Here is a 27,646-nt window from a genome sequence, read left to right as displayed (position 1 = left end):
TTCAAAGTACATGTACATCACCATATACAACCCTGAGATTCATTTTCTTATGGGCATTCTCAATAAATCCAATAATCATTCTTACAGAAACACCTGCATGATGCTAAGCTAGGGCACATCATCAGTGATGTTACCTGGGGTCGGCAGGTGTCTCGGGTCTTTCAACATCCTGCACCCTCGCCCAGGCGACCCCGGCCTCTGCCCTCTCAGCAACCCACGATTCAATGAAAGGCTGCACCCAACAGGGTGGAGAACCAGTGTGTAAGAGACAATAAACTGCAAATAGAAAAAGAAAGAAATAATAATAATAAATAAATAAGCAAAAAAATATCAAGAACATGAGATGCAGAGTCCTTGGAAGTGAGTCCATACGTTGTGGGAACAGTTCAGTGAAGGGTCAAGTGAAGGTAAGTGAAATTATCCCCACTGGTTTGAGGAGTTAAAAACTGTTCCTGAACCTGGTGCTATGAGTCCTGAGCCTTTTGGACCTAATATCAAATTCTCCAGCTGCAGGTCACTGAATGTCTCTCTTTGTATCCAGTACAGACCATTTCTGATGGAGCCTATTCATCTGTGATATTGAGTTAGATTTTCTGCATCAATTCAGCCTGACTTAGAGAGTGTGGCCCACAGCCTCTTAGACCCAAATGCTTTCTTGTCTGCAGATTCAGCCTGAAGCAGTGTTTCCAGCATTTTCTGTTTATATTGCACCTCTTCCTATTCTGCTTCCTAAAAGGATTTTCTTCCATTCTCCTAACATTTCTGCATCTGCTATATCTGTTATAAGATGTTCCACACCAGTGCTCTGTAGATAGTTTCCTTAAACATGGGTTTCCTCTACCATGGTTGACAGCACTTTGAACTTCATCTCCTCTACAACTGCTTTCAGTCTTTAACCTTGAGTCACTATCCATCTCAACAGCCTCTATATTTAGTGCTCCATTCTCAATAGCCTTTACCATTTTAACATGATTCTATCATGAGCCACTTCTGCTCCTTGCCTTTCAGTATTACAGTGTCTCCAGTTTTTGTTCCAGCTCCCGATCTATCCACTTATGTTTGTGTGTAATTTGGATATGGAGCTCTTGAGTTGATTTGGCCATTTGTACGTCTGCTAGCTCAGTGGTGTAGCTAGTAGAGCCACTACCTCACAGCGCCAAAGACTCAGGTTATATTCTGTCCTCCATTGTTGCCTGTGTGAAGTCTGCAGGTTCTCCCCATGACTGTGTGTAGGTTTTCTCCATCAACCCAAAGATGTCCAGCTTGTTAGGTGAATTGATCACTGTAAATTGTTTCTTGATTGAGGAAGTATGATAGAATATGGGCTGAATTGATGAGAATTAGGAAAAGTTTTTTTTTAAAATGGGAGTAATCTATGATTAATACGAATGAGTGGTTGATGGTCATCATGAACTAAGTGGTACGAAAGGTCTGTTCAGTGCTGTTTCTCTTTATGGCTCCATTAAAAATAATTTTTCTCCTTTGAATTGTATCTTTGAAGCAATAAGTACACAAGTCTGATGATCTGTATCATTTATATGCTTGGTACTATAAACACAGTAAGCTAGCATTTCTGATCAAAGTAGTTAGTTACTCTGAGATATTTGGATAAGGATTGTTCATGGAATAATCCCTTGGTAATGTTTTTAATTTGCTTTTTTTCACCCAGTCTCAGGTCACTGGTGGAAAGACAGGAAGGGCATCCTTCCAAGCAGACAGAGCAAGAACTGAACCCCGTTTCTGAAACAGAATTGAGCCTGGAGCCCAAGTTTCTTCCTCACCCTGAAGTGCAGGAATATCAGGAGCAGTCCCTTGATGACAAAGGTAGGCTGTTCCAATCTGTCCAGAGCTGCAGTGGTCCATAATTGTGTTGAATTATAATTAATTTTTTCAAGGGTATTTTCTGAAATGGGGGCAAATGAATCATGTTTCTGCATTTTGTCCTTTCATGATATAGAGAGAAACTACTGATCCAAATTGCTCTGAGTTGATTTCCTATATAGGATCACTGCTCATTTCTGTTAAAATGACTTTGCTCTTAGTACATCCAAAATTTCTGGGAATACCCTACCTTAAACAAACCTGGAGAAGAACTCCTAGAGATGGTCACAGACTCTGCCATAAATGGCGGATAAAGGTCACTGCCACCCCCTCTGTTGTAGTAGGCATAGCTGCTACTAGCAGGATATGCTGATGGGGTGGAATAAAGAGTATAGAGTTTTGGGGCTATATAGCTTCTTTCAGTGCTGCTGTAAACACTGTGTAATCCGATGCTTCCTCCGATTTCACAAGTGAGGGGAATAAATGTTTTTATCAGAAGTTTGTAATATCTTCCAGGATCAGGTTCAGTTCCTCAGCTAAACTTTGATTTTAATAGAACCTGAATGGAGGTTAAGGCCACTCCTTGTTCATAATGCAAGTCTCACAGGATACATAGGCAATTCCAAATAGTTGAGTCTTTACCCGAAGACAGTGACCCATCAACCTGGGGGAATCTTACACAAGAAACTGCAGAGAGTTGTAGACACAGATCAGCACATCTTGGAAATTAGCCTCTCCTCTACAAGCTAGCTACCTCACTAAAGCAGCCAACATAACCAAAGACCCTACCCACCCTGGATATTTTTTCTTCTCCCCCCCTCCCCATTTGGCAGAAGATACAAAAGCCTGAAAGCACATACCACCTTAGCTTCTAACCTGTTGTTAAAAGACCATTGAATGGTCCCTTGTACAATATGATGGACTCTTGACCTCACAATCTACCCCATTATTGTCTATCTGCATTCTCTGTAACTGTAACATTTTATTCTGCATTCAATTACTGTTTTACCTTAAATTACCTCAATGCACTGTTGTAATGAAATGATCTGCATGAACTACATTCAGGTCAAGTTTTTCCAATGTGGTTAGTACATGTGACAATAATAAACCAATTTATCATTGAAATGTATGATACAGAAAGATGTTCCTCAGCCAATCATGTCCATGCTTGTCAAAAATAGGATCTACAGTTGATTAGTCTCACTTTTCAGTTATTGATCTTTAGCCATGCAGGTTATGGATCTTCATTTAGTCTTCCAATATGTCTTACGTGCGTTGTGAGTTTCTACCTCCTCTATTCTTTCATACAGTGAGCTCCAATCCTCCCTTACTGATTGAGTGAAAAACCTATTCCTCAATTTCCTTCGCATCCAATTACTTTTAAATCTATGGCCCCTATATTTTGGCTTCATTGCAAAATTAGTTAGGCCCATCTTGCTGATACCACATAATCTCATCTCACTTTTATACTCTTTAATTAAAACTCCTTTCATCCGCTTCTTTTCCAAATAATATCACCAGCCTAAAGAGATACTTCATAATTCATCAACCCTGGCAACATTTTTATAAATTTACATCACTTCCTCTTTCTGTCTTCCTAAGAAAACACTCATATCCCTAGCATCAATCTCATGAATTTGCACCCCAGTTAGGTACAGTCCTGCAGATATGACCCTCCTTAGATAAAGAGCCTTAGGTCTCATTAGGCTGCATTGTGTCTGTATATCTTTTAAGCAATGCAAACAGTAAATGCAGGATAAAATCAGAATGGAAGAAGAGTTGCAGACCTGAAACATTTGCTTATTTCTTTTCCACAAATACTGTCTGGTCCACTGAGGTTTATCAATGCTTTCTGTTTTTATTTCAGATTTCCAATAGTTGTTCTGATTTTCAATGTTAAACATTTAGATCACCATAATTAATGCAAGGAGTAGAAATAGTAAGTGTGATTTTATTAGTCATTAGTTTTAGCTGTTTTGTACATAACTCCAATGCTCTTCAGTTCAACAAATATGGCAAAACAGAGAATCATCTCCATACTATCATTAGGACTCTGCATTGCTGGAATTACTTCTGTGATGCGAGCTTCTTATACAATGTGATCAGTCAACTGTGCTAAAGAAGATCCTATAATGTGGAGTCCTGTTGAAGGGTCTTGGCCTGAATGATCGACTGTTTTCTTTTTTCCATAGATGCTGCTTGGCCTTCTGAGTTTCTCCAGCATTTTGTGTGTACTGTATTGACTTTGCTTCCCAGCAGAGCTGGACTGCTTACGGAGTGGATAAAAAAAATCCTACTTATGTTTATCTGGCTGCCTCACTCTCTATGTAGAATAGTTTTTTGGATCATAAGACCGTAAGATACAGGAGCAGAATTAGGTCTTTAGCCTCCACCCATTTCATCATGGCTGATCCATTTTTCCTCTCAGCCCCGATCTCCTGCCTTCTCCCTCTTCATGCCCTGTCTAATCAAGAGTCTATCAACCTCATAATAAAAAAATATTTCTCATAATAATATTCCTTTCTTTGAGTGCACTCCTCCATCCATCATTTTATTTGCTGATCCCCTTAGAATCTGAAAAAATATCAGCTTCTGCCTTAAATATATCCAGCTGCTGAGCAGCGAAAGGTTTATGACTATAAAAATCAAAAGATTTACAATCCTTTAAGTAAGGGATATCTTTTGTTCTCAGTTCTAAATGGCCAGCCACTTATCATGGACCATATTCCTTCATTGTAGCTTCTCTAGATTGAGGCAACATCCTCACAGCTTCCTCTGTGATCATTGCTCTCAAGTTAAACACTGGTAATCTGATATAAAAACAGAAGTTGCTGGGATTGCTTAGTAGGTCAGGCTAGTAATCTAACGCTGTAATTAAAAGATGGTTGTCTGTTTTACATTCTGTGAATTGATGGCATTGAACTATAGAGCCAAGGGTAAGATAAGACTTTTATGTGGTATGTGCCGAATTTGGTAATGGTAATACACCACTGCCACTATGCTGGGTGCCTGTTTTCCCATTTGTGCTTCAGGAGATCTTTCCCAAAAGGAGTGAGAATAATTATATGATTCAAATAACCTGAAATTGTTAGAGAAGATTTTTCTAATATAGAGTCTAAAACTAACAGTTAATACAACTTCTTAAAATGTTTGCTTGACAAAGAATTGGCTGACATTTACTTGTGAATGTTTGATTTTTTTTAGGAATTCAATCAGAGATGTAAAAATGTTCTTTATAGATGCTGTGCCTTTGTCTAAAGATAAAAAGCTAAGACGTCAGAGCAGATGGTTTCCTGTAATCAGTCAAACATTCACCACATGCCATCTATTCCATGGCCATTTAAGTATTTTCTGCCATGCAGCCAACCTGATATTCGCTGTGAGATAACCAACATTTCTACAGACAAATCTCTTTCTTGGTTTGTTGCCCATATATCTGTGCTGTAAAAATGCTTCCTCAGTAGGGGAACCATTATTCAGACAAAGCAGTGATGAAGGAACAATTTTGTAACTTGGAGGGGAGCATGAAAATTGTGGTAGTCCAATGCACCAGCTTCATTTGCCTTTCTTAGAGGTGGAGGTTATGGGTTTGGGAGGTAAGTCTGTAACAATTACTGTACCGTAATTCTAGGAGCTGTGTGTGTTTCAGGTGGGGATGGAATTGACAAATGCTGTCCAGCCACAAGATGTTGGCTACTGAACAGAAAACCTCTTTTAATACAGTTCAGAGAGTGAAATAGCTATAAAATACTTTGCAAATGTAGGAATGAGCAGATGCTGTATTACAGTTAATATAAAATGTGTGAAAACCCCTAGTTGAGAGGTGATACATCAAATGACCCTTCACCATGGCAATTGCAAATCCATTTCTGCCCAAAATATTAATGCTGTACACTTCCAGACTTGCAGATTTTAGATCTGATTTCCACACTTGCATAACCATTTCAGAATCCAGGTTTGATTTTGGGATTCTGTGAAATGTCATCAGCTCATACAAAAATGCTTACACCTAGGCAGAAAATGGCTTGAATGGCAAATTTATTCACTGTTCCTATTATTGTCAGAAAGTCAAATGAGATTCAGCACTTTGTGAAAGTAATTGAAAAGTCTAACATGTTTTCAATGAGTATGTAATATCCTTTCCTGAGATTTGGAGGGGTGGGATAGATGTAGATTGGGAAGCTATAAAGTTATGCCAATAAGAGCAGTAAAACTGTGTAATAGTTCTTACATAAATATGTGATGCATTTTGGGAGTAATAATGAAGCTAGGACATACTACATGAATGATAAGGTCCTAGAAAGTATTGAGGAACAGAGACAACTTGGTGTGCATATCAAAAATTTCTTGAAAACAGCAGTGCAGGTATCCATAAACAAGCATGGTCCCTAACGATATACAGAACAGTGGCAAACTAGAAAATAATATTAGAGTCATTAACTGTTGACTTGCTTCACTCTCCTGTAACACTGAAGTGATATTTTACTAAGAGATCAGTGGAGAAATGGTTAATCACGTAATTTAGTGGAGTAAATGGAAGTAATAAAATACATGAAACCAAGACAACAAATGACCATAAAGTAGCAAGTACCTTATTGGATGACCTTTGAAAAAAAATCACCAAAGTTTCAATTACTTCTTTAGTGAATGTGTGAGCCCCAGACCAACTTTCTCTGTACAGAATGAGAAGGATGTGGTCAGGGCCAGGTGTAGGAGTGGTGGCAGTGAAAATATGTTGACCCAGTGACTGGGAAATTTGGATGGATCTGATCTTTCAATATCAGCAAGTAATGTTCAGAGTTACGGGCCAAATTCCGGATCAAAGTCAAGTTTACTGTCATATGTACACATTCATGTATGCATAGATGCAATGATAAACATGCTTGTAGTAGCATCACAGTACATAATATCATGTAAGCAGCATTCACAAAAAGAGCAGATGCTAATTCAGATTAACTTATCACATGTATATTGAAATGTGCAATGAAATGCATCATTTGTGTTTATAACTAACGCACCCAATGATGTGCTGGGTGCTGTGTTCTTTATACATACCATGGGTTACTAAGAACAAACCATATTCTGGAAGAACATGACTAGAACTTTTATTTACAACGTCATATGGCAACCACGTTTAACGCTGCCACGCTTCTAGATCATTCTTTCATTTCTGCGCATGCTCCGAACTCTGTCCAATTACGTTCTGCAACGTGATATCACCACATCTTCCTTTCCTTAAAAAGGAAACAATTAGCAACATTAATTAAAACAAATGCATAATTTAGCATGTCTCTATCAGTCTCTCTGGGGGTTGTCTTCCAGGATAACACATGATTAAAATTGACAACACAGTGCAACCCGTAGTACATCCATATAGAAAAGTACCTTTGCATTATGTCATCAACTGAAAGCAGAGCTGAAGTGACAGAATGTTGCGTTACAGTCGGCAGAAGGTGATGTAGCTCGACTGCAGGTCCAGCTCATGGAGGCTAATACTGACATGGAGAATATAAAAACAGTAGCTGCAGCATCTGAGACGACCAAACAGGAGGCAATTGATGATGTGAAAAAGCAATGGCAGGAGGAGGTTGCTTCAATACAAGTGATAATGAAAGAGACATTGAGAGAATATGAGATTCAGTTTCATCCCCGTCTAGAGCAAAACACTCAAAGAGGGGACAGTGTAAGGAAGCAGTGGAATGCGAGTTGACTGATCTAAGGAGACATTTGTCTGAAGGACAAGGAGATGAAGTAAGGATGCAAGACAAAATGAAGACATGGACACAGAAAGCTACAGTACTTGAAGAAGTACAACCCAGATCATACATGGTCCAAACAGAAGAAGAAGCAGTGTTAAGAAGAAAGCGCAATTCATTCATTAACTGTGTAATCTCTTTTTTATGCTGAGATGTCATCATTTCAATAAAACTTCTCAATTCCTTCACTTGTGCTTTCACTTCTTCAATTGGATCCTGATTCTTGTTACTCTTTGGCTTTAGATCAGTATTGTACTGTACCGGCAAGTTCGGTTTTGGTGGCAGTGCTCTGTCAGATGCTGGTAACAAAGGGAAGGGTCTGTGATTTTTCTTTTTGACTTCTTTTACTTTTGCCGCGTTGGAATCAAATTCTGTTCTCTCTCGCTCTTTCATCAAGTCACTGTATTCTGACTCTGTCCAGGACTAAGACTCTTTTCACCAAATTCAGTCTCTCACAGGCAGATAAACCAAGTATTGACTGTACATTTTTTAGCACGACCACACATGAACGTGTGTGCACACTATTTTTATGTGATACTTTTGCCACATGTTCCTTTAACTGGAATGTCTGCACTTGAATACCCAGTCACTTTTATATTTGTCCTATGTAACTATGGTCTTGGCTTTAATGCAGTAAATGCAGATTCTGCTAGAACATTTACTTGTGTTCCAGTATCCAGTTTAAACAGTAATATATTTTGGTTCACTTGCAATGGCATAATCCAGTCATTCATACATTGTTAGTTTTCACAAAGCACATCCATGTAAAATTCCTCAAGTTCATTTTCAAGCACTGTATTTACGTGTTTTATTTCCTTTCTACTTCTGCAACAGCGTGAAAAATTATTACTCTTACAGCAATGATTGCACATTTATTCATATGCTGTACACTTTTTAGGTCGATGTTGCTGCCCACCGTCATCGCAAAGTTTTATTTCTTTCAGATGATGTCTTGCTCTCTGTTGGTTTCGTTGCCGCTTCATTATTTTTTCTAAAATGTTCATGGTTTTTCACAGCTTGTAATCTACAGTTCTCAATAAAAAGCTCTTTAACCTGTGACTTTATGGTTTCCAAAGCTTTGCAGAGAATCAAAGCTTTTTTCAAATTTACATCTGATTCTCTTAAGAGTCTTTCTCTTAGAGCATTATCCAGAATGCTGCAAACAATCCTGAGAGAGTGCGTCAGCTCTGCAAACTCTCATGTTTTACTGTGGATTCTCAATTCTGTAACAAATTGATTTATCGTTTGACCAGCTTTCTGCTTGCATGTAAAGAATTTGTACTGTTCATACATCACATTGCACTTTGGTTTACAAAATGCTTCAAACTTGTCGATTATCACTTTTGAATTCAAATTATCTCCATTCTCAAAAGCAAAATGGTTATATACCTCAATTGTATCATGCCCTATTACGTGGAGTAGGATCGCTGCCCTCGTTTTTTCTGATTTATTTTCTGCTCTAATCACCGATAAATTTCAAATCGCTGTTTAAATCCTCTCTAGTTTTCAGCAATGTTTCCAGTCAGCTGAATCATCAATAAGGGTTGCAAGACTTCCATTTTTAGCAAACACTAAAAAAGTTTGCACTCTTTTGTTTGATTATTTTCATTTCTCCCATGTTTAGCGAATGTATTATTCTTCCAGACCGACTTCTGACACTTATGTTGTGTTCTTTATACGTACCGTGGGTTACTAAGAACAAACCATATTCTGGAAAAAAAAACTAGAACTTTTATTTACAACAGCAAACAGCAACCATGTTTAACACTGTTACGTTTCTAGATAATTCTTTCGTTTCTGCGCATGCTCCGAACTCTGTCCAATCACTTTCTGACACGTGATATCACCACACTGGGTACAGCCCATAAATTCTGCCTTACATTTAGGTGCCAACATAGTATGCCCACAATGTTCAGCATAACAACACAAAGAGCAACAATAACAACAAAACAAAACAAGATAACAACAATAGCAAACAAACCCCTTTTCAACTTCCTTTTCCCCACACACAGGCCTTCAACACCAGGACAGGCCATCTCTGGGCCTCTAGTCCTTGGACCCAGACTCTCAGACTCACAGGCACTGGGCGTCCATCATCCAATTCCCTGCCTAGACATGAATTATACACAAGTTTTACAAGAAGGAAGACAATTAGAAGAAAAAGAAACAAAGTCCATTTTAGTTTTAAATGGTCATAGTGTCACTAAACTGTAGTGATTAGGGTTTTCTGGTAACCATTCAATAACTAAGTGATTGAAGGGAAGTAGATGCTCTTGAATCTGGTGGTGGGGAACTTCAGACTCCTATACCTCCTGCTGATGATAGCAGCAAAAAGGTGACATAGCCTGGATGGTGGGGATCTTTGATGATGGATGTTGCCTTGAGGCAGTTGCCTCAATCCTGGATCAGGAAGTTGTGTGTAACTACTGCAATGGGATTTAAAAAATGGAACATAGAATAAAAATACTTAAGGAGGCCAAATCCTTAATCAATGATAGCCAAGTTACTGCAAGAACCTCTAATTGTTAGAATGTGCTTGAGCTTTGTAAACCTAATTTCTTCTTGAATGTGGAGTAATTAGTGCCTTTGGCTGGCTTGAGTTTGTCTTTTTTCTGAACAAAATATCACAAGTCATCTTAATCATACTGTCACATTAATCACCTGATTTAGAACTGGTAATTGAAGCGAGATTTTCTTTTTAAAGGTCATCCAAAAAGGTACTTGTCATTTTCTGGTCGCTTGTCTGTTTTTTATGTATTTTACTGCTTCCACTTACTCCACTAAATTATGTGATTAACTATTTCTCATACTTGCTGAGATTTCATTCAGAAAGTAAGGAGGCATGGGATCCAAGGAGACCTTGCTTTGTGGATCCAGAATTAGCTCGCCTATAGAAGGTGAAAGGTGGTTGTAGAGGATTTGTATTCTGCATGGTCAGTGACCAGTGTGTTCCGCAAGGACCCCTCCTCTTTGTAATTTTTATAAATGACCTGGATGAAAAAGTAGAAGGGTGGGTTAGTAAGCTTGCTGATGACACAAAGAGTTGGGGGTGTTATGGATAGTCTGGAGGTTTGTCAGATGTTTGTCAGAGGTTATAGTGGGACATCGATAGGATGCAGAACTGGGCAGAGAAGTGGCAGATAGAGTTCAACCCGGATAACTGTGAAGTGGTTCATTTTGTTAGGTCAAATTTGAAGACAGAATATAGTATTAATGGTAAGACTCTTGGCAGTGTGGAGGATCAGAGAGATCTTGGGATCTATGTCCATAGGACACTCAAAGCAGCTGCATAGGTTGACAATGTTGTTGTGAAGACATATGGTGTGTTGGCATTCATCAACTGTTGAATTGAGTTCAAGAGCCATGAGGTAATTTAACAGCTATCCAAGACCTTGGTCAGACCGCACTTGGAGTACTGTGTTCAGTTTTGGTCACCTCACTACAGGAAGGATGTGGATACTATAGAAAGAGTGCAGAGGAAACTTACAAGGATCTTGCCTGGATTGGAGAGCATGCCTTATAAGGATAGGTTGAGTGAACTAGGCCTTTTCTCCTTGGAGCGACGAAGGATAAGAGGTGACCTGATAGAGGTGTATAAGATGATGAGGGGCATTGATTGTGTGGGTAGCCAGAGGCTTTTTTCCAGGGCTGAAACTGCTAACACAAAGCGGTTTTAAGGTGTTTGGAAGTAGGCACAGTGGGAATGTCATGGGTAAGTTTTTCAGTTAGAGAGTGGTGGGTATGTGGAATGCACTGCCGGCGACAGTGTTAGAAGTGGATACAATAAAGTCTTTTAAGAGACTCTTAGACAGGTACATGGAACTTAGAAAAACAGAGGGCTATGTGGTAGCGTAATTCTAGGCAGTTCCTAGAATAGGTTACATGGTTGGCACAACATTTTGGGCAGCAGGGTCTGTAATATGCACTGTGGATTTCCATGTTCTATAAAGATTTCAATGTTACAGGAGAGTAACCAAAGCCAACAGTTAATGACTGTAATATTATTTTCCAGCTTTCCCCTGTTCCTGTATATCTTTAGGGATACCACTGAGACCCTTGACAAGAAATTAGTATGTTTGCAGATGATACATATTGTGTACAGAGGAAAGTTGTCCAAGGCTACAACAGGATATAGATTAGACTGAAATCAGAGCAGAATGTTGACGTATGAAACTTAATGCCAACATGTGCAAGGTGATGTACTTTGGAAAATTGAATAGAAATAGGCCATACACTGTAAATAACAGGGCACTAAACAATATTGGGGTTCAAGTTCACGTTCCCTGAAATTGGTGAAGAAGGCATATGGCATGCTTGCCTTTATAGTTCAGGGTACAGAATATAAAAGTCGGGATGTTATGTTGCAACTTTACAAAACACTGGTTAGATTACACTTGGAGTATTGTGTGCAGTTCTGGACACAATATATACTTGTGCTGGAGAGAGTGAGAGGACATTCAGAAATTTGCCTGGATTGGAGTTATGGAGAGATATTAGATAGACAATGTATGCTTTCCCTGGAGTTAAAAAGGTCTGATAGAGGTATGGAAAATTATGAGAGACATAGATAGGATAGATGGTCAGAATATTTTCCCCATGTTCAGGGTATCAAAAGTGAGAGGGCATAGGTTTAACATAAAAGTGGTGTAAAGTAGATGTAGCAGAAAGTTTAGTTACATACAAAATGGTTGCTATGTGAAACTTATTGTCATAGGAAGTGGTGGAATGAGATACAATCACTACCTTTAGAAGATAGGCACTTGAAAGTGCAAAACATAGGATATGGACCTAATTCATGCAAATTGGATTGGTGTAGGTGAAATTTTTTTTGGCATAAATATGATAAATCAAAGTGCCCATTTCCATGTTGTAAATTATATACTTCCTTTCAAATTGGATAGTAACCTGATTTGGAAACATTTCATTGTGCCACCATTGTTTCTGATAAAAACCATGGAGTGACCTATCCAAGAATACCTAGATTACAGACACTCAGAAAAGCAGCTTTCCACCCCTTCTCAAAAAAGTGGCATTAAATGCTACCTTGTAGTGATTCCCATCTTCCAGGTATTAATTTCTAGAAAGATTGGCTCAGTTGATATGAGCTGCTTCTAGTGTGCCCATGGTTGCACAATTTATACAGGAGGCTGGATGTGGACAAAGGCATCTTCCCAGTAGGGCTGCAACGAAGTGGGAAGTTGGCAAGGTATATTCATCCCACAAAAGTGGATCAAAACCAGTTTGCTCAATTACCATTCCATTAGTCAACTTCCATTCATCTGTTTCTTAATCAATACTGCTATCAAGTGTCAATCACCAGAAACCTCCTCAGTTCAACCATTGGCCTTTAGGTCTTGTGACAACTTTGACCTAAACAGGTAGAAAAGCATTAAATTCTGAATGTCAGTCGAAGGTATTTGGTCTTCCCATGAACTCAGTGGGAATCATAGGGAAAACGCTGTTGATTGGAGTCATACCTTGTACAGCGATAGATATTTGTGGTTGTTGGAGTTCAAATATACCTGTCCCAGGAGTTCTTCATGCTGCACTCTGGCACAATAATCTTTAGCTGCTTCATCAATGACTTCCTTGAAATTCACTACCGAACAGTGCCCTCACAAGAAGCACTGCTGCAATTCAAGAAAATGCTTCAGCATGATTTTCCTAAGGACAATTAACACACATTTCATAAATGAAAGAAGTCTTGGTCTTATATTAATAATGCAGATTATAATAGCATTGAAAGTGCTGTGACAGAGCTTTCACCCTCTCCCACTTTGCAGGACAAACACACACACACACACACACACACACACACACACACACACACACACACACACACACACACACACACACACACACACACACACACACACACACACACACACACACACACACACCCGGGATAAGATCGCCCTCCCAAAAATTCTGTGTATAACTTTCATAATTTTATTCACTTCTATTAAATATCTCCTGAGTTTCTTTTGTTCTAAAGGAAACAATCCTTCCCATGGAATGTGCAAGTGTAATTTTGTTTTTAAGAACCAAGTGTACCATATCATACGATCAGGATACTTAACAGATTCTGATGCTTAGAGATAGGCTGTTTTCAGTGAAGAATATTCTGATGTTGGTTCTGTCTGGCCCAAGTGATCATACCTGCAACAATTCTAAAGCAGATCATGGGCATGACAGAAGGCTATCCAGTTTCTTATAGCTCAAATTTTCCAGCCATGGCAATGTTCGTGTATATTTTTTTCACACCCTCTCCGGTGTTGTCACATTTTTCTTGCATGGAATATTCTAGTTGAGGACTATCAATGATTTATACAATTATGTTTTAGGTTTAAATCAGTAAAGCCAAGTATCCTGTTACCGTTAAGTGTTTCTGAACATGCAATCTTAGAGCCCTTCTTGTTCTCTACACTTCAGTTTCCTGTCATTTATTGCATGTTCCATTACCTATTCCCACCCTCTTGATGAACAATCTTCATATTATGGAATGGTTATAGCATGGAAATAGGCCACTCCAGCTGTGTAAGAGTGATCCATCTAGTTCCACTCTCTTACCCCTCCCTCCAATAGACTTTCAAATTAGATTCTTATAGTCATAGAGCTATACAGCATGTAAAAGTGGTTCTTCAGCTCTACTCAACCATGCTGCCCAATGGTAAATTGGTAACTAAATGGATTATTATTGTCACATTTACTGAGGTACTGTAAAAAGTGAAGAGGCATAGGAGCCTGAAGGTGCACTCTCAATGTTTGAGGAACAGCTTCTTCATTTCTGCCATTGGATTTCTGAACAGTCCATAAACCCATGAACACTACTTCACTATTCTTCTTTTGCACTATTTAGCTGTATTTTATAAGGGACTTTATTTTAAACTTCTACTTATTATAATTTTTTATGACTTGTACTGTACTATTGCCACAAAACAACATTTGTCTGTGATAATAAACCTGATTCTGACTTTGTTTGCATGCCATCCATGCAGATAACTTCATTACATGAGTGATTTGAGGTAGTGCAAGGGAAAACCATAACAGAATTTAAAATAAAATGTTATAGTTACAGAGGAAGCATAGGTACAAAGGCCTGGACAATAGGTGTAAAGCTATGACAATGTATATTGTGAAGTTAAGAGTTCATTTTATCATGCTAGCTGACCATTCAATCATCTTTGAAGTATGGAATAGAAACTGTCCTTGATCTGGTGCTTTCAGGCCTTTGTAACTTTTGCGTAATAGGAGGTGGAGAAGAGAGAATGTCTAAGATGGATGGGATATTTGATTATGTTAGCCCCATTGGATTATGCAGGCTAATCCCATTTGCCTGCATTTGATCTATATTCTGCTAAATTAATGCAATTAGAAATGTCCAAGTTTCTTAAAATGTTGTAATCATACCTGTCTCTTCTATTTCCTCTGGTATCTCATTCCAAAAATGTACACCCTCCTTGTGAAAATGTTGACCCTCGAGTCTCTTTTAAATCTTTACCTCACATGTTAATCCTATGCCCTCTAGATTTGAACTACCCTACCCTAGGTAAAAGGCTGGTTATTTAACTTACCTAAGCTTCTCATGATTTTATAAACCTCTATAAACATCCTATACTCCAAGATAGAAAGTCTTAGCCTGTCCTCTCCTTATAAATCAAACCATCCAGTCCTAGTAACATTCTCCTAAATCTTTTTTACCTTTTCTAGTTAAATAACATTCTTCCCATAGGAGAATGACCAGAACTTACACAGTATGTACTCCAAAAGTAGCCTTTCCTTTCAGTTACTTAACCAGCTTGCTTTTGAACTCTACAGCTGGGTCATTCTCTACTATTGCTGCAGAACAGTCCAGATCTTCATTTTCCACTGTGTAAAAAAAAAATTCATGTCACTTTTGCTTCTTTTATCAGTCATCTTCATCCTATAGACATTACTATGTGAAACATTTTGATTCATCTGATCAAGTCCTCTTTTTGTGACCTTATAACAGTAATCACTCTGCCAGTTTTAGCTTCATCTACAAACATTTTACTTAAGTCCAAATTATTACTCTACCAGTGGAAAGGAGGACTCTCCGCCCTTCAACATTTTGTGGCTCTCTCAGTCATTCTCCTCGATCATCATCCTTTGACTCTCCCTCAGTTTGTTTTTAGTTTGTCACTTAAGGCTTTGTAAGATGCAGTTAGCTGCAGGAGTGCCAAATAAATTACACTAGTTCATGAACACTTTGTTCCCTTAAAAATTTCAATTGTTAGTCAGACATGACTCAAAAAATCAATACTGAATGCCTTTATTTCTCAGTGATTTAAACTCTCCCTTTGAATTTTTCAAAAATTTTTCAAGATGAATTTAATATGACTAACCTGCAATCCTCGACTGCTTCATATTGATGTATTAATAGTGAGGTACAGTTGTAAACATGATCACTGCTCTCTGGTGTAGCTCATCTTCTCTTTCACTCCTTTATTTTGTATGTTTTTTATGTAGTACAGAAAATGTATTTCCTCTGCAGCTGCAATACCATATTAACTATTGACAATGAAATAATTTCTAGAATGGAGATGTATTGCTTTAACCATGATCCTAATTCTGATACCATCTTAAGCAACACACACAAAATGCTGGAGAACTCAGCAGCCCTGTTATTATCTGTAGGGGGGAATAAACAGTTGACATTTCAGGCTGAGACTGAAAGGACTGTTTGGCCCCTGAATGGTGGTGAGGGAGGAATTGTAGGGGCAGAGGAAAGACTCAATGTAGATTGGGGGACTGCTTTGAGAGCACCTTTACTCTCGATCTGCTGCAAAAGGCACACTCTCCTGATGAGGCCAAACACAGATTGGAGGAGCAACACATCATATTCTTTTTCGGTAGCATCCAATCTGATGGTATGAACATTGATTTCTCCAATTTCTAGTAATTTCTTTCTCTCCCTTTTCCATTCCCCACTCTGGTTACCTTCTTACCCCTTCTCTTCTCCTCACCTGCCTATCACCTCCCTTTGATTATCCTCCTGCTTCCCTATCTTCCATGGTCCACTGTCGTCTCCTATCAGATTTATTCTTCTTAAGCTCTGTATCTCTTTCATTTTTCACATACCTTCTCCCTCCTTTATCACTTTCTCCCATCTACCTCCCTTCCCACTCGTTTGCCAGTTTATACTCTTCCCCTCTCCCAAATTTTATTCTGGTTTCTTAGCCCTCTCTTTCCACTACTGATGAAGGATGTTAGCCCAAAACGTCAACTGTTTATTCCCCACTATAGATGCTGTCTAACCCAGTGAGGTCCTCCAGCATTTTGTGTGCATAGTTCAAGACTTCCAGCATCAACAGAATCTTTTGTGTTTCAGATACTGTGTTGATTTCATCAGAACCGGAGGATAATTTTGAGGATGGGGCCATGCACCACATCCTGAGATTACGAAACTCACTTGGCTGGGAGACAGTATTGCCAAATGATGGACCAAGTCTCAAAATCCGTACTGCTCAGTTTTTGACGATAAATCAGCTACAGGTACAACTCAAAAGAATTTTGATTTAACTATGTTTTCAAATACCCCTTTTGGAAGACAATTGAAGGCACATTTAAATTTTACAATAAAAATGTTGACCCAGAATTTGATGGCTAGTTTGATACAAGACGTGATGGTCAGTCAAACACAAAATCAGAGAATCAGTCAGCTGTGATGTCTGAAGATCAATGCGACGCAATGATTAATGGAACCTTTGATCTGATGTTCAGCTAAGTGCAAGATCTGGAGGAACAATGCCTTATATTCTGTGAGGGTAGTCTACCCAATGACATGAATATTGACTTTTCTAATTTTCGATAACCCCTTTTTAATTTCTTTCTTCTCACCTCTCTCCATTACCCCCGTCTCCTTCTAAATGTCCAGTCCTCCCATTTTGTCCTTCTATCCACTCTCCCTTCCTTCAGCCCGTCTCCATCCATCTTCACCTCTTTCCTCTTCCTTGCTCCATCTATCCACTTTACTCCTGGGTTTCCCTGGCCCCCACTCCTCATTTGGTTCAACTGTTGTTCACTTCTCCCCTAATGGTTCCCATTTTCACCTCAGTTAATCCCCTCATCCTCTGTATGTTGGCTATCTCACCTCTCTACTCTCAGTCTTGATGTAGGATTTTGAGCCAAAATGTAAACAATTTCTTTTCTCCTGTAAATGCTCTATGACCTGTTAGTTCTTCCTCGAAGTTTATTGCATCAAATTCCAGCATCTGCAGTCTTTTGTGTCTGCAAGACCTGATGCTCAGTTAGGTACAAAACCCAACAATAATGTTCTGGACGTGTATATAATGGTGGCATCATTGCTGCTTATTACATTGGTATGATGTATGGCAATTGTGAAGGGTGATGTTCGAGTTTTCTTTAATTGGTTGCACTTGCTTTTTATCTTGTAGCACTTTGGCCAGTGTGCTGACCTTTAATCCAACAGCAACACTTGTAAAGCTGATTGAACTCTGAATGTGATTTCCTAAAGCTACATGTTGATCTGCTCTTTTATCTATCTACTTACCTATTGGATTCAATGCTGTGGTAATCTCAGATGAAAATAAGTACACAGAAGACCAGGCAGTTTGATGAGCCATTAAAAGGATTGCATCACCATGGCAACTGATATTTCCAGAAATAAACTTCACTATGATTATACGCTGATGTTTAGGGGCAGGGAGATGGCTGTTGTGCAAGAGCTATGCAACTGTGAAAAACTGCACCAACTTGAGCATTCAACTCGTGTGCAAAAATACAGCAAATTGTGCAAATACAAAAAGAAAGAAATAATAACATAAGTAAACAATAAATATTGAGAACATGCGATGAAGAGACCTTGAAAGTGAGTCCAAAGGTTGTGGGAACATTTCAATGATGGGGCAAGTGGAGCTGAGTGAAATTATCCCCTTTGGTTCAGGAGCCTGATGTTTGAGGGGTAACAACTGTTCCTGAGCCTTTTAGTGTTACTCCTGAGGCTTCTGTACCTTTTTTCTGATGGCAGCAGCGAAAAGCAAGCATATCTTGGGTGATGGAGGCTGCTTTCCTGTGACAGTGTTTTCTGTAGATATGCTCAATGGTGGAGAGGGCTTTACCTCTGATGGACCGGGTTATTTCCACTACTTTTTGTAGGATTTTCCATTCAAGGACATTAATGTTTCCATATCAGGCTGTAATGCAGTCAATCAATATACTCTCCATGACACATTTATAGAAGTTTGTCAAAGTTTTAGATGTCATGCTGAATCTTTGCAAACTCCTAAGGAAGTGGAGACAGTGCTGAGCTTTCTTCGTAATTGCACTTATGTGCTGGGCCCAGGACAGGTCCTCTGAGATATTAACACCAGGGAATTTAAAGTTGTTGACCTTCTCCACCTTTGATCTTCTGATGAGGTCTGGCTCATGAACTTCTAGTGTCCTTCTACTGAAGTCAATAATCAGCTCCTTAGTCTAGCTGACATTGAGTAAGAAGTTATTATTATGGCACCACTCAGCCAGATTTTCATTCTCCCTCCTATATCAGTTATACAGCACAGTACAGGCCATTAGTTACCTATCTATAATACCTCAATAATAATCCCACATTTAACCACTTGGTCCATAGCCTACAATGCCTTGGCAATAAAAGTGCTTATATGGAATCTTCTCAAGTGCTTCACCACTCATTTAGGTAGTGCAAACCCAGATTCCAATCACATCCTGAGTGAAAATTCTTCCTCAGATTTTCTTTAAGCTCTTCATCCTTACTCTAAATCTAAGCCTTCTAAGTGCTCCGGAATTGCTACACCTGCCCCCACACTTCTTCCCTCACCACCATCCTAGGCCCAAGACAGTCCTTTCAGGTGAGGCACCACTTCACCTGTGAGTCAACTGGAGTGATATACTGTATTCGGTGCTCCCGATGTGGCCATTTATACATTGGGGAGACCCGCCGCAGACTGGGAGACCGTTTTGCCGAACACTGGCGCTCAGTCCTCCAGCAGTGGCGGGATCTCCCTGTGGCTACACACTTCAATTCCACAGACCACTCCCACTCCGACATGTCTGTCCATGGCCTCCTCTACTGTCAAGATGAGGCTACATGCAGGTCGATGGAGCAATACCTTATCTCCCGCCTAGGTAGCCTCCTACCTGCCGGCATGAACATTCAACTCACAGACCTCCGTTGATACCCCTGGCCCCCCCTTACCCCATCCCTATCTATAATTTTAGTCTGGTTCTCTTTCTCTCTCTTTTTCCCCCCTCATTATAATCTCCCCTCAGCCCTACCTTTCTTCCTCTTTTATTTTCCAGAATTCTTCACCTTCCCCCTAGCCCATTTCCCTTCAGCCTATCACTTCCTAGCTCTCTACTTTATCCCTCCCCCACTTCTTATCCCCCCCTTGACCATCCATGTTACTTGACTCCTGATGAAGGGTTTCAACCCGAAACGTCGTCACTACCTCCTCCCATAGATGCTGTCTGGCCTGCTGAGTTCTGCCAGTATTTTGTAATTTTAGATGCCTCTGTTATGGGGAAGAAATTCCTCCCATCATCTGCCCTGCCTAATTTTGTTTACCTCTATCAAGTTCTCCCTCAGTCTCCTCTGCTCTGAGGAAGACAAATCCAGCCTATCCACTCTCTTCTGTAAAGTTCCATCTTTGAGAGTTCAGCCTTTGAGGTTCTGCTCTTTAATGTATGAGCTAGCTTACAAAATTTGCATTGCAGGACCTAATTTCCTTTTTTTACCCATGTACTAGCATGACCTTCTTCTTTTTAGAAGGTCCTGCAGTTGCTCAGAGATGACCCAGGTACCTGAGTGGCAACATACCACTCATGAATTTCCTTTATGACCACAAAAATACTTGTATGCTCCTGTTGCAACTGAGTCTCCTGATCGCTTACTCTTTCCCTCCTGCTGTGCAGCAGAGACAGCCATGATGCTACAAATTTGGCTGCTGCTACTTTTCCCTAAGAGGCTATTTCCCTCTCACCCCTATCAGTATCCTCAACAGTTTACCCATTTAAGAAAAGGATGGCCACAGGGAACCCCTGCACTACATGATGCTCCACCTAGTTGTCACCCTACACATTTCCAATTGTAGGATGACTAGCTCACTAAACACGTTGTTCACAATATCTGCACCATCTGCTCTATATTGAATCCATTTGCAACTCTAGCTGAGCAATAATATTCACAGACCTTCACTGAGACTGGTCAACTTGAGTTATAACAAGAAACTGGATAGTTTGAAACAGTTTTCCTTGGAACAAAGGAGTCTTTATGGAGGTTTATAAAACCATGAGAGGCTTGGATAAGGTGAATGGTCTCACTATTTATCTCAGGGCAGTGGAATATAAAACTAGAGAGTATAGGTTTAAGGTGAGAGAGAAAAGGGACAAGGCTTTTCCATTCAGTAGATGTTGATGAGAATATGCAACAAGCTCCCAGAGAAAGTGGTAGAGGCAGGTACAATTACAACATTTAGAAGACATTTCAATAGGTACATTGATAGTAAAGGTTTAGAGAGATACAGATCAAACACAAGAAATGGAAATAGTGCAGGAAGGCAATTTAGTTAGCAATGTCAAGTTGGACCAAAGGGCCAGTTTCCCTGCTGTATCTCTTTATGATTCACCAAGGACTCACCAATTACCCACTTCACCAAAGCCTACACTCTGAGTCCTCTGTGCTCCAGAACAACTGATTTTCTTTTGAAGAAAAACATGCTGTGCATTCTCTGCCTAGCTTCCTAACACTCAGACAGCAAGAGACGGACAGCTGAAATTCATTGGTCTCAATTTAAAAGGTTACATTTAAAAAAGGGGGCACTCTTATGGTACTTTCTTTCTTGGAACTGCAAACTCCAGCTAAAATCTTCTGCTCTCCCTAGGAATTCAGTGAAAAAAATACTAGTTTTGTCTCCTAAAATGGAGGAGACAAAATTAAAATTTAAAAATAAATTAACGTTCTTCCCTTATCTGAACCCCATGCTTTGAGTCGACTGTACTCGGAAACCACTAATTTTTAAGAAGATTACCTGTCAGTCTCAACACGAGCAAATTTGAGCTTAGCTTTAATGTTGTTGGATTTTATGTTGCCACTTTGTGCCCAGCCTGCTTTCCATTTTTTTCCCTGGCATGGTGTATGGAGTAGTTACTTTAAAAGAGAAAAGATTTGATGTTTCAGGTTGGGCCTTTCTATCAAAATTGCGTTTGTCATGGGATATAAAATGACAAGTTATGTGGTGAGTTGACTTGAGTGCTGCAAAAATATGCAGAGTGGTCTAATCAGTGGAGCTTTGACCTGTAACATTTTTTCCTTCATTCACGCACAGTACTTCATAACACAATGACTTTTATTTCCCAGGTGGATGTCATGACACCAAAGGAAGACACTGGCGATTTTGTGTACTGTCTCTCAAGGACTCAGAATGACCCGAGAGCACGCTATGATCCTTACAATCTACAAGTTGTTTCTGCAAAAACAGCCAAATCCTATAAACCATACTGGACAATCAGTGCATCCCATGTTTCCAAGGTAACAGAAATGTCTGGTCTTTCAGAAGTCATACTGCTCAGTTAAACATTAGTGTTCTTTACTATTTGTATACTCTTGTCCTTCTAAATGTAACATTGCTGCAGATTACATATTCAGGGCAATGTTCAAGGCTCAAAAGTTTAGAATTATACATGAAGACAGAGTCTTAAGTTCCACTTGCAAATTGTCCAGTGATGAAGCTGTTCTTGTCTGCATGCAGCAGGATCTAAACAACATTCACATAAGCACTGATAATTGGCAGGCAACATTTGACCTACCATAGTGTCATAGAAACACAGAATCATACAGAACAGAAGCTTCTGGCCCACCTTGTACAGTATATACTGACTGTGATACCTATCTGTGCTGATTCCATTGGCTTCTATTTGGCCTATATCCCTCTACTCTTTTCCTGTCTAACTACCTATCAAAATGCCTTTTAAACACCATTTGTCATGGTCTGGTCCGAAGTCCGCATTCTAGTTCATGTTCCGGTCCATGGAATCCGGACTCCGGGTCCTCTGACTGTCCCTTGTGTCGGTTGGGCTCAAGCATTTGCACCTGATGCTCATCTTGTTGGCTGGGAATATAAGTGGCTCTGGGATTGAGTGTAGTTGGGGGTTGTCTGATTGGTTTTAGTGTGGAGTAACTCACTGGTGGAAGGCTAGCCCATTCAGTGAGTTGTGGATTTGGCTGTTCTGTAGCTTGCTGAGGTTACTGGCTGCCTCAAGTCTTGGAGCCATCTTGGACTGGGCTCCCTCCCTGTCCTTTGCCTCTGTTGGGTAAGCCAGGCTGGTTGCTGTTACCCTGTGGTTGGTTCTGTCCCTTCCTGTTCTTTGCCTCCATTGGGTTGTGTCCTGAGTCCTGCCCAGGAGGCTAGCTCCAAGGACCCAAGAATTTCAAGCCCCGATTCTAGCCTCTGAGAACTCCAAGCACTCCAGGAACCTAAGTCTCTGAGTCTCCAACTCCTAGAACCCAGGCCTTGTCATGTCTCTGCCTGGTTTGGGGGGTCTGAGCCAGACTCAAGTCCCAGGCTCTGGGTCTGTGTCCAGTCTTGGGCTTGGTGTCTATCCCAGGCTCCTTGTTCCCAGCCCTTTGTCCTGGTCCTGCTTCCCCAGCCCTGTCTGTGATGTGACCTGTCCTGTCCTTTAGTTTTGTCCTGTCTTCTTCCTAGTACTTCAGTGTCTGCATCCTGCATTTGGGTTCATTCTCAACACCCTCTTATGACACCATTGTATTTGTCTCAACTACCTCCTCTGGATGCTCATTCTGATAACCACTACCCTGTGTGCGAAAAACTTACCTTTTGCATTTGAGTTTCTCCCCTCACCTTAAACCTATTCTAGATTCTCTAACCTATCTGTGTGTGTGCCCTTAAATCCTGGTGGAGTTGTTGGGTGCCATCATGACAAGCTTTTGCACTGATCTTTTTGGTGATTGCTCATCATATGGTGTGTCTTGGGCATCTGTAACCTGGTGGAGCCCATCCCTCTCCAGGTTTTTGGAGCTGGCTGGATTTGAACTGGGTAGACTTTGCTCCAAGGTCTGGTGCTTATGCCACCAACCAGCTATGTCCCTTCAAATTTGATAAACCTATATAAGGTCACCTCTTGACCTCCTTCACTTTGGTGAGAATAAATTAAATGAAACCAGTCTCCCCTCATAACTAAAGCCCTCTATTCCCTTCTGCACCCTCTCTATTGCCATCTCATCCTTCCAGAACTGTATGAGGGGTGATTGATAAGTTTGTGGCCTAAGTTAGGAGTCAATTTTAGAAAACCTACTCATTTATTTTTCAACATAGTCCCCTCCTACATGTACACACTCAGTCCAATGGTCATGGAGCATACGGATCCCCTCTTTGTAGAAGTGGTCCACAGCAGGGGGATTGATAAGTTTGTGGCCTAAGGTAGAAGGAGATGAGTTATTAACTTCAAACTTTCTGCATTGTCACTCAGAGTTGAACTGCATGTGCATGTAATGAGAGTGTCTTGGACCTCCAGGTGGTCCATAGCAGGGGTGATTGATAGTTCGTGGCCTAAGGTAGAAGGAGATGAGTTATATAGCTCGTTACATGCACATGCAGTTCAACTCTTTGAATGAAAATACAGAAAGTTTGAAGTTAATAACTCATCTCCTTCTAACTTGGGCCACAAACTTATCAATCACCCCATGCTGTGGACCACTTCTGCAGGTCCAAAATACCGACTTCTACAAAGGAGAGATCGATATGCTCCATGACCTCTGGACTAAGTGTATAAATGCAGGAAAAATAAATGCTAGGTTTTCTAAAATTGACTCCTTCTACCTTAGGCCACAAACTTATCAATCACCCCTTGTATACAATACCCTAAGAAGAGGGATATAGACCAAACAGAGGCCAATGGAATTAGCACAGATAGGCATCATAGTCAACATACTCTGTACAAAATGAGCCAAAATTTTCTGTGCTGTATGATTCGGTGTTTCTATGACACTATGGTGAGATTTTCTTTGGTAGTTCAAATGCTGCCTGTCAGTTATCAGTGCCTATGTATGTGTTGTTTAGATCCTGCTGCATGCAGACAACAACAGCTTCAATACTTGACAATTTGCAAGTAAAACTGAAGACTCTGTCTTCATGTATAATTCTAAATTTTAGGGCCTCAAACGTTGCCCTGAACATCTAATCAATGTTTCGTACAGTTGTAAAATAATGAACCAACTCTTATACTCAATGCATTGGCCTTTTGAAGTAATTGTACCCTATCCACCTGCATTGTCACTGTTAGGGAGTTATGGTCTTGCACCCCAAGATTTCTATGTTAAAATTTGCTCCTAAGTTCCTGTCATTTGCTCGGTGTGTAGGCCTCCGTTAGTCTCGATAGACCATGGATTTTCATCTTGGAAGGTTTCCAGGGCACAAGCCTGGGCAAGGTTTTTTTTTGTGGGAGACTGGCAGTTGCCCAAGCTGCAAGTCTCCCCTCTCCATGCTACCGATGTCCAAGGGAAGAGCATTAGGAACCATACAGCTTGGCACTGGTGTCGGTGCAGAGCAATGTGTGGTTAAGTGCCTTGCTCAAGGACACACACGCAGCCTTAGCCAAGGCTCGAACTAGTGACCTTCTGATAATTAGATGAATGCCTTAACCACTTGGCCACGTGCCTTTGCTCGGTATGTGTTAGGATTGATTTCATAAAGTACATTATTTTGCACATCTAGATTAATTCCATTTTCCACCACTCTGTCCAGTTTTCCAGTTGATCAATATACTGTATCTGTCAGCAACTTTATATGCTATATATGACTCCAACAATTTTCATGCTCTCTGCAAACTTGCTCATTAGATCACCTACATTCTCATCAGAGATGCAAAAGATTTGGCAAATGCAGGAAACCTTGAGCAACATACACAAAATGCTGAGGAAACTCAGCAGGTTAGGCAGCATCTTTGAAAGGGAATAAGAAGTCAATGAAGGGTCTTGGTCTAAAACACTTCACTTTCCTCATAGATGCTAGCTTGAGTGGCTTAGTTCCTCCATCATTTTATCTGTATTCCTCTACATTCTCATTATGTAGTATGTATATGCTACAAACAAAGGTCCCAGTTCTGATCCCTGCAGTAAACCACTTGTTATAAACTTCCAGTCAAAAAATAAAACCATCCATTATTATCCTTCGCTGTCAATCACCAGGCCAACAATGAATCTGGCTCATCAACATGCCTCAATTCCCCTTTATTAAACATTTTTATTTGGACAGATCTCAGTAGAGATAATTCTTAGCACTTTATACTTAAAACACATGAAAGCAGTGTCAGGAAGGACTGCAATACTTCAGTGAAGAGGAATGCCAGTATGGATTTTTTTTAAATGTGTTTGATGAAATGATGCTGTGGCTAGTAGAGCTGCTGGCTCACATCTTCAGTGGCCTGATTTCAATGTACATGTGGAATTTGAATGTTCCAGCAATTCTCACACCACATAAATGAACAAAATTGTTTTGTTTAGAGAAGAATTGTGAGATATTGGAGAGTTAAGATTGTCAGACAGTAGACATACACTATGTGGAGAAGGGAAGGTGTGGGTCCAATAGGACGTCTCTTGTCAAACACTAGCATAGGCATTATCAGCTGGATCAGTCCCTCCCGTGCTGTTTGATTCTAGACACAGAAACTGTCCTCAATTCAGAGCTGATTCATAGGTAACTCAAAAGCAAATGATATATCAGTGTAGGGCGGTGTTCTGTCATGATGTTCTTCCTGAAGCATTAGCTTTTTGTTCAGAAACTAACTATGACACAGGAGATCATTCAAATAGGCAAGCCTATGATAGTCCTATTAGAAAAATCCTTTCAGTCCATTTCCTTAATCCCTCACTGGCTGCCTGCAAATTATTCTCTCAAGTACATATCCAAAGTCTTGCTTCTATTTTGTTCACTGAATCAAAATCCATACTGGCATTCCTCTTCACTGAAGTATTGCAGTCCTTCCTGACACTGCTTTCATGTGTTTTAAGTATAAAGTGCTAAGAATTATCTCTACTGAGATCTGTCCAAATAAAAATGTTTAATAAAGGGGAATTGAGGCATGTTGATGAGCCAGATTCATTGTTCACTATTTTGCCACCTCCCCTGGCAGCTCATTACACCCATATATTCCTCTTCACAACTGTTCTCTGAATAGAAAAATATCCTCAAAAACCGTTTGAATCTTTGTTCAAAATTTTATATCTTTTGAGTTGAATCATTTGATAATCTTTCCTCTATTTACCTGTCCAAACCAGTAGTGAAGTTTTACTCCTTTGTAAATCTCCCCTCAAATTTCTTTGGTGACATACCAAATCGCCTCAAACTCCTAATGAAATATAGCTGCTGTTATGTTTTCTTTGTAATTTCATCAATATGTTGGGCCCAGGTTAGATTTTCAAAGACATTGACATGCAGAAACTTGAAAATGCTCACCCTTTCTACAGCTGATCCCTCGATGAGGACTGATGTGTGTTTCCTTGACTTCTCCTTCCTGAGGTCCACAACAATTCCTTTATCTCACTGAAATTGTGTGCAAAGTTATTGTTGTGATGCCACTCAACTAGTAGTATCTACCTCACTCCTGTACGCCCTCTCACTATCACCTGAAATTTTGCCAACAATAGTTGTGTTATTGGCAAATTTATAGATGCTGTTTGAGCTATGCCTAGCCGCACAGTCGTAAATGTAGAGAGGAGAGCTGGGGACTAAGAGCGCATCTTTGAGGTGTGCTGGTGTTGATTGACATCAAGGAGGAGATATTATTTCCAATCCGCACTGACTATGGTTGCCCAATGAAGATTAGCTGGAATGATTGGTGCTTATTCCCTTAACTGTCCTCTGATATGGGTTAGAAAATTACTGAGTTCAAGGGCATTTGGGCAACAAATGTTATTCTTTCAATGAATGAAAAGCATTTCGAACAGCTCTGAATGCTGAATTTTGTTCCATCCCTGAAATAGCTTCAGTTAGAATTACAGCCTTATTAGAGTCAAAAAGTCTTAGAACAATACAGTACAGAATCAGAGCCTTCAT

At 40.0% G+C, this 27,646-nt stretch overlaps 1 protein-coding gene across 1 annotated transcript in view; it reads left to right on the top strand.

Moving 5' to 3' along the window:
• LOC132401346 (dynein axonemal heavy chain 6-like) overlaps positions 1–27,646 on the top strand; it is a 545,526-nt gene that overhangs the window by 56,775 nt on the left and 461,105 nt on the right. The window contains exons 5-7 of the mRNA XM_059983475.1: positions 1,670–1,824; positions 16,930–17,093; positions 21,934–22,104. Of these exons, the coding sequence (XP_059839458.1) occupies positions 1,670–1,824; positions 16,930–17,093; positions 21,934–22,104 (490 nt within the window). The remainder of the gene's footprint in view (positions 1–1,669; positions 1,825–16,929; positions 17,094–21,933; positions 22,105–27,646) is intronic.

This window comes from Hypanus sabinus, chromosome 10 (genome assembly GCF_030144855.1).
Source record: "Hypanus sabinus isolate sHypSab1 chromosome 10, sHypSab1.hap1, whole genome shotgun sequence".
Classification (NCBI taxonomy): Eukaryota; Metazoa; Chordata; class Chondrichthyes; order Myliobatiformes; family Dasyatidae; genus Hypanus; species Hypanus sabinus.
The sequence above is the reverse complement of the archived record's forward strand: the minus strand, read 5'-3'. Positions and strand labels throughout refer to the sequence as shown.